Source organism: Saccostrea cucullata, unplaced genomic scaffold, assembly GCF_032062105.1.
Source record: "Saccostrea cucullata isolate Sc308-1 unplaced genomic scaffold, CSIRO_AGI_Scuc_v1 ctg12968, whole genome shotgun sequence".
NCBI classification, from domain to species: Eukaryota; Metazoa; Mollusca; class Bivalvia; order Ostreida; family Ostreidae; genus Saccostrea; species Saccostrea cuccullata.
This window is the reverse complement of record NW_026921155.1, coordinates 9,346-18,111: the sequence shown is the minus strand read 5'-3', so window position 1 is coordinate 18,111 and position 8,766 is coordinate 9,346. Positions and strand designations below refer to the sequence as shown.

Below are 8,766 nucleotides of genomic sequence, written 5' to 3'. Positions count from 1 at the left end.
ACACGATTGTTAAAATTTTATTTCCTTTCCAATATACATTGTCAGAACATACTTAATTGGTTATGATATAAAATTAAATAATTAACACTTTCGATTTATTAAAGATTATCTAACAATATACGATCATTTACAAAATACTTCTTGCCCTAAGAGAGTTTAAGACAGAGAAAATTCAAAATACATACAAGTGCAATTTAGGATTAATTGTTCCGATATATCTATTTTAATTTTGTGCACAATTGTTTTCAAAATTACATTAAAATCAATTTTCCTTAAACAAAAACCCAGCAATAGAAAATATCAATCGAATAAACTTACCTTTTTCTTGTCAATCAGACAATCTTGTTGACATTAAGTGTTTCTTAGTCCCCCATATTTTTTTTCCATGAAAACAAACGTTGTTATGATCAGGATCAACGGAAGTTATTTTCGGAACTCTCAGAATTTAGAGTTCCGAATGTAAAACTGAAACACAAAACACGGTGCGTCCGTGAAAGCAACTTTTTTGGACACTTTTTTGGACAAATCGTCGTGTCCAAGTTTTGTTGGGTACTAACCTGCAAATACCCAATTAGGGTGTTTTAAGCATATTCAGCGACACTTCTTATTGGGTATACCCAATAAGCAAAAAGTACCCAATAAGAACAATCTTGGCATAAAAAATACCCAATAAATGCACTCTCGTAAACACGGACGGACGGACGGACGGACGGACATGAGTAACAACAAATACCGAACTTTCTTTCGAAAGTGCGGGTATAATTAAGAAATGTACTTGTACCTATATTTACATATTGATTAATAGTGTATGTAGATTTTATTGTATAAAGTCATTCCTAGGTTCTATTAGGTGTTGGTTGTTGACGGGGAAAAGGGGGGGGGGGGGCAGAATGATTAGAATTGTTATCAAAACAAAATACTCGTTTTTTGCAAAATAGTTTTTATATTCAGATGTTTGTCAGTGCTAACTTACCTTTTTTTTAGTGCAGAAAGGTCAATATTTATGACAGAAGAGTACAAAAATAAAATAAAACGTCATATTTCTTGTTTATTTTATCATAAAGGTATACTTTTTTCTTTGTTAAAATAAAAAGAGGGGTCATTTCTTTCATAAAATATTAATTACAACATTTTCACACAAAAACTTTTTAAGATATTACCTGTTATGCATGTCGGAATTGTAAAAAATACGACAAGAAAAACGGGGTGATACTTACATTGTGCTCTTTTATAATTTTTCATGCGAGATGAATTACAATGAATTTGCCTTCATTTTAAAGATACAAGTCATAAATTAAATACATGTTGATTTCGAATGTGATCTGACATTTTTGGTTCTTTTTAGCGCATATTTGGAGTAGAACAATAATGTCTGAAAATAATCTATTTTTTAGCATTTCACACTGTTTTTGCACGTGCTCCTGTGTAAAAATAAGCATATAAAGGTATTGTTTTTAATACCTAAAAATTATAAGCAAGTGGTCAGGAAGAGATGTCAAAGTTTTGAAAATTTCACACAAAGACTTTTCGGACATAGGTCCCCCCTTAAATTCACTGAAATTCAGGAACTTTAAGGTGGTCTAGGTCCAGAGTACCCACTGCTGAAAAAAAATATTTACCGGTAAGTGCCTAACCTTAATTTCCAGACCCAATTCCTGATTAAAAGCAAAACTGCATGTCACTTTGAGCTGTCTTACCTCCTTTTCCATTGCAGTGGTGGCCATATTGAATAGTCTAGACAAAACTACATTTGGCAATTATTCTGACTTTGAGATCTTACCAAGTCAGCTTTTAGAATTCCTGGAGGAGGGGGGGTTAGTCAGAACAATAACAATATTAAATCCTGATTTTGTTATGAACTAAAAAAATAACTTTCCAACCAACTCACTTCAAAAGAACAATTCAGATCACAGCAAACAACATAATTTATTTCATTGAAAGGGATCGAATGTTAGTTAGCTCTCCTGAGCCAAAGGTTCAAGTGAGCTTTTCTGATCACATTTTGTCCGTCGTCCGTCCGTCTGTAAACTTTTCACATTTTCGACTTCTTCTCAAGAACCACTGGGCCAATTTTGACTAAACTTGGTACAAGGCATCCTTGGGTGAAGGGGAATTTAAATTGTTAAAATGAAGGGCCAAGTCCCCTCATAAGGGGAGATAATCAAGAAAAGACAAAAATAGGGTGGGGTCATTAAAAATCTTCTTCTCAAGAACCACTGGGCCAGAAAAGCTGAAACTTATGTGGAAGCATACTGGGGTAGTGTAGATTCTAAATTGTAGGAATCATGACCCCCGGGGGAAGGGCGGGGCCAGTATAGGGAATCAAAGTTTTAAATAGAAATATATAGGAAAAATCTTTGAAAATCTACTTCTCAAGAACCACTGGGCCAGAAAGGTGTAATTTATGTGGAAGCATTCTTGGGTAGTGTAGATTGTATATTGTTCAAATCATGACCCCCGGGTAGGGTGGGGCCACAAGGGAATAAATTTTACATAGAAATACATAGGAAAAATCTTTGAAAATCTTCTTCTCAAGAACCACTGGGCCAGAAAAGCTGAAACTTATGTGGAAGCATACTGGGATAGTGTAGATTCTAAATTATACAAATTATGACCCCTGGGGGTAGGGCGGGCCACAATGGGGAATCAAAGTTTTACATAGAAATATATAGGAAAAATCTTTGAAAATCTTCTTCTCAAGAACCACTGAGCCAGAAAAGCTGAAACTTGTGTGGAAGCATCCTGAGGTAGTGTAGATTTTAAATTGTTCAAATCATGACCCCCGGGGGTAGGGTGGGGCAGCAATGGGGAATCAAAGTTTTACATATAAATATATAGGAAAATTTTTTGAAAATCTTCTTCTCAAGAACCACTGGGCCAGAAAAGCTGAAACTTAAGTGGAAGCATACTGGGATAGTGTAGATTCTAAATAATACAAATCATGACCCCCTGGGAGGGGGGGCCACAATGGGGAATCAAAGTTTTACATAGAAAGATATAGGAAAAATCTTTGAAAATCTTCTTCTCAAGAACCACTGGGCCAGAAAAGCTGATACTTATGTAGAAGCATCCTGGGTAGTGTAGATTTTGAATTGTTCAAATCATGACCCCCGGGGGTAAGAGCGCGGCCACAATGGGAAATAAAAATTTTACATAGAAATTATATGAAAATCTTTGAAAATCTTCTTCTCAAGAACCACTGGGCCAGAAAAGCTGAAACTTATGTGCACATGGAAGCATCCTGTGGTAGTGTGAGATTTCAAAATGTCTAAATTATGATCAGTGGGGTAGGGTGTGGTTGCAATATGTATTAAAAGGGGGAAATCTGGTAAAGAACAGAATGGTCAAAGCTTCTCAGGTGAGCGATGTGGCCCATGGGCCTCTTGTTGATACATGTTGGCCTTGTCTTCTTTGTCTTTGTACTTCTTGACACTTGCTACTTGTAAGAATGTGTTTATAAATGCACAACCCAAATTAAAATTGATAAAATGGCCTGTAATTTTTCAGTTGATGAGTCAGCAAGGAGTGCAGTGTAGTAGCAGCATAGCAGATAACCAGGTGTTGTCCTTAATTGACCAGGTAACTTATTCCAGGTAGTGTAGTGTCCTTAACTGCTTTTTGCACTCAGACTGATATGGGGCAAGTCTGGCTGATATGATCAACATGTGATATGAATTTTAGTATCTAATATTATCTGATTTTTTATACCCCTTGCTAACAAAGTTTGGGGAGCATATCGTTTGACAAACTGTCTCTTGTCACAATCTTGTCCGTATTATAACTTTATTATGGAGAACCTTTGGAAGCTCATACATGGTACAGAGATTGTTTTTGACTTGTGTGACCTTGACCCAAAGTCATTCTTGTATGTCTAAGTCTCAGTTACAAAAAATACTAAATATTTTGTCTGTGTTATAATTGTGTAATGGAAAGTTCTTAAAAGCTCATACTTTGTACAAAGATTCTTAGGGTTTTTTTACAACCTTGAATCATGGTCATTCTGGCAAGTTCAGTGTCAATCACTAAAAAGTATAAATTCTTCTGTGGTTTACAACTTCTTGATGGAGAAACATTGAAAGTGCATAAATTGTTCAAACATTGTTTATGACCAAAGATTTATCTTGACCCAGTTTCATTTGAGAAAGTTCAAGGTTATTTTTAGATAAATGTTTAATTCCTGTCCTTGACAAATGTTGTGATAGAGAACCTAAGAAGCTCTTACTTATCTTCAAATTTTGCGTTTTGATGTGAGGGTATGTTTTGATTATAACTGAAATTCATTCCAGGAAGTTAAGGTCACTGACAAAATGTTTTATGTGATTCTATGATTCTCAAATGGAGGCTAATGGGAAGTTGAAACTTCACACAAAGATTGCATGTGATTGAAGGATATATCATGATCTTCCTCAAGGTCATTTTGGCAAGTTCAAGGTCATAAGCAGTAGGAAAGACGAATTTAGTGCCCCATCTGTAAATTTTTAATGGATAAACATTTGTAGGTTTATACTTTCACACAACTATTACTTGAGACTTAACACCAATTTTACTTATGCCTTGACCTTGTCTCATTGTCTTTCTGGCAAGGTCAAGGTCACTGTCAGAAAAAGTATAAATTTATTAAAAGTTGAAACTCAAAACGAAAATTACCTGTGAGCTAAGAGTATGTCATAACCATTGTTGCAACTTCAAGTTCATGGGCAGAAAAAGTATCAAGAATTCTGGTCAGGTCTTTTATGTTTTAAAAAAAAATATTTGATGTTCATGTTTCACTTCAATATTTAACTTATGTGTCATTTTTTTGAGCTAGCTTTCTATTCTTCTAGTTGGAGTTAAGATTTTTGAAGAATTCATGAGGGTCTGTAAAAATTAGGAAGATGTACTGTACACAGGGAAATTTTCGCCCCCGTTTTATTTTCGCCCCTTTCGCCCTCTCCTTGATTGGGCGAATTTAAAACGGGGCAAATTCAAATTACACCTCAGAGCTTTGACTGGGCGAATTTAAAATGGAGCAAAATTGTTCACAAGTTCAAAAGGGCGAAAATAACACGGGGCGAAAATAACCCTGTATACAGTAATCATATTGGTTAGATCTGTTTATGAAGTTTGCAATATTAAATAACACAAACCCAATAAAACTTCGTAAGAATAAATTAGATTCAACAATTATGGTATAACGATAGAAAATTCTCCTCTGTGGCTTTAGTATAGATTATTATTTTGAACTTGTTTCTAGATACAAGGGACTACTGTATAAATTTTGCATTACCAAGTGTTTGTAAATGGCAACTGCAAGCAATTACAATGGCATGTTTCTATTTTTGACTTTCTTTCTTTACTAGATTTGGGATTGACAAAGAGATTGCAGCATCTTTACCTTGGGGTCAGCAGCACAGAATACTCTCTGATTCAACAGACAAGTCTCAAAGCCTGTACACTGCAGATCTTAACAAAGATGAAGGCCGACCCCACCAGGTGTAGTAAAGCGAAGGAAACCTATCTGGAGCAGCTGCAGGCTCTTGTCAAAGATCTGGACCAGGGTGTGTCAAAATCAATATGGCCAACAAGCTCTTAAAAAGTACGTATCAGGGTATGTCAAAACCAATATGGCCTACAAGCACTCAAAAAGTATGCACCAGGGTGTGTCACAATCAATATGGCCTACAAGCACTCAAAAAGTATGTACCAGGGTGTGTCAAAATCAAAATGGCCAACAAGCTCTCAAAAAGTAGGTACCAGGGTATGTCAAAACCAATATGGCCAACAAGCTCTCAAAAAGTACGTACCAGGGTGTGTCAAAATCAAAATGGCCAACAAGCACTCAAAAAGTACGTATCAGGGTATGTCAAAACCAATATGGCCAACAAGCTCTCAAAAAGTATGTACCAGGGTTTAATTTTCAAAATCAATATGGCCAACAAGCACTCAAAAAGTATGTACCAAGGGTATGTCAAAATCAATATGTCCAACAAGCACTCAAAAAGTATGTATCAGGGTGTGTCAAAATCAATATGGGCTTCAAGCTCTCAAAAAGTAAGTACCAGGGTATGTCAAAACCAATATGGCCAACAAGCACTCAGAAAGTATGTACCAGGGTGTGTCAAAATCAATATGGCCTACAAGCTCTGAAAAAGTAAGTACCAGGGTATGTCAAAATCAATATGGCCTACATGCTCTCAAAATGTGAGTTTTCAACAACCAATAAGAACTACAAGCTCTATTAAAAAATAAGTTTGCACGAGTGAGTATATGAAAATCCAAAAGTGCATGGTTACATATGCTTTCAAAAAGTGAGTATTCAAAATCTTCAAATGTATCAGCTTCAAGTACGAAAAATGACGCACTGATTGTCAATAAGTCTTAACTGAATTAATCTTTCTCATTCATTTCTGTACTAAAAATGGCTTGTATGTGTACCCACTCACAAATCTCAGTACATTCAGTACAATAAGTTAGTGTGCCAGACAAAGGCTAGTTAAAGAGTACGTTGTACTTTTAATTACACAACAACAGGTGATTACAGGATATGTGTGTGCAGCTTTAATAGTCTAAGATTGTGACGGTGAAAGCTGCTCACTTATTGTATTAAAATTAAAAGTACAGATATTCTAACAAAATGTAATTCTTTAATTACATCCAGAGCATAAGCTTTATTTCACTTGCATTCACAAGCCAATACAAATGCTCTAATCCTAATGACAAAATTAAGGGGTATAAAAATATAAGGGTGGGGCACTCCTCAGATAGAGCATCCACTTTTGTTTAAAAAAAATACAAATGAATTGAATGATTTAAAATTATACATTCTATCCATGCCTATTCACATAAAACTGTGTACATTAATACCAATTAATCCTGAAATTCAGTATATTTTTCTGAGATATGGTGGAATTAATAATTATTCTATACCCCATTTTTGTCAGTCAATGAATTAAAGTGATCTATTAAAGGCCTGTTGTAGCAGTAAATTCTCTGTGTAGTTTGCATTATACTTAAGGAATGAAGCTTATTCAACTTATGTTATCCAATATAACATAACTTGCAGTTTATGCTTTATAAACTGCGAAGCGGTTTATAAATAAGCATAAACTGGCTCAAGTTTTGTTATATCGGATAACATAAGTTGAAATAAGCTTCATTTCTTATAATTTAATTTCAATGTAGACGCTGAGACACTATTTTCTCTAGAAAAAGGCTTCAGAGTGAGCATTATTTTAAAAGTCAAGCGGAGCTAGGCACGTTTTTGACGTAACTCATTGTGACGGAGGCAAGTTATGTTACGCTATACAAAATTGATAAAACCGTTAAACCAATCAAATGATGCGTTACAACTGAAATTAAATTATTTAAGAGTGAAAAATGAAAGTTAAGAAAGTTAATATACATGTAAATTGTAATCAAAAATTTTTTCCAGATTTTTGGATTCCAATGAGCTATCACCAGATCCCTGCTTTGTGTATCTGTTCTCTGTACTTAATGACTTGGAGAATGGGAAGATATCAGACATTCTTAAACATCTACAACACGCTGTGAAGAACATAGCACCTTGTGGAATAGTCCTGCAGAACACCTGTATCAGGAAGGTGACGGCCATTATGCATGAACCGACAGGCTCCTCGGATAACCCAGTCCGGTTCACGGGCCGGTTTAACCGTCACCATTCCGGTTCACGCTACGGTAGAAAATGTCCAAAACCCTGGAAGTATCAGATTAAAGGTTAGTTTGTAAAAAGTTTCTTGTTTTTAATCATTTTCAATCTGATGTAGATCTGTTGCTATTGTTTAATGATCAAATTAAATTTCAAATTTGTTGTAAAATACTTTTATATTGAAAAAGTAATACAGTAATATGTAAAAGTTAAAAAGTGATATGTTGGATATAAAGTCTGAAGGATTAGTTTACCACCCCAGGGGCAGTATTTTTGATATAATTTATTCTATAAAAATATAAATATTTTCAATAACAGATTCACTATCCTGACCAGAAGAGTTATCTCATCATTCCACAGAAGAATCATTTCACAAAGCTCGTTTCCGCTCCATCATAAGTTAGTCTCTCAGGTCATCATCTCTCACTCTCTGTGGTCAGGTAAGGATGTCAGAGTTATCTTTCTTTGGGAACATTCGGTTTATCACAAACTATTGTCTGTAGAAAAAATATATTTCAAAAACTAAAGAAAAAAAAACACAGAGGTACATCACTGAGGAATATCTTTTTCAAATTACAAATTTTGCAACTATAAAAAATCTTTTTTGTAGCAAAAAATTGTTAACAATATGACGAAATATGCCCTTTTCATGAAGATTCATTTGTAAGAGTATATAAATTATTGTTAAAATTTGTGTTTTCAGATCAGTCCAATGTGGAAATCAGTATTGTCATGGAAACTAAAGATGGGGAGTCTGTGAGTTGTCAAGAACTCTGTCCACCTGTCCGAGTACCAGTAGCTCCCAAAGCAGCCAAACACTGACAGTTGGTTTGAATATTATAAATAAAATATATACATTAATTGTAAAATGCAATTTCTATTTCTTTTTTTTTTTTACTTTTGCTAGTAAGGCTACCAACAGAATAGAGGAATTATGAAAACTTGCATTTGTTTTACAACGCTACAAATGTAACAATTGTATCAAAAATTGCAAAAATCGTCAATGAAAGGGTGAAAATAAGACAGCCTAGGGGCAAAATAACCCTGTGTACAATATTCTCACAGACACATTAATGAATTATGAAAATTGTCTCCATTTTTCTTTTATAAATTTAGGAGGT

At 34.7% G+C, this 8,766-nt stretch overlaps 1 protein-coding gene across 1 annotated transcript; it reads left to right on the top strand.

The window, feature by feature from the left end:
- Positions 1 to 5,339: 5,339 nt before the first annotated feature.
- LOC134259302 (integrator complex subunit 4-like) lies at positions 5,340 to 8,042 on the top strand (the record flags this gene model as incomplete). Its single annotated transcript, XM_062741901.1, has 4 exons — positions 5,340 to 5,537; positions 6,021 to 6,030; positions 7,412 to 7,713; positions 7,964 to 8,042. Coding segments are annotated over 4 exons (524 nt in total), but the record flags the coding sequence as incomplete, so codon positions are not given.
- Positions 8,043 to 8,766: the final 724 nt, after the last annotated feature.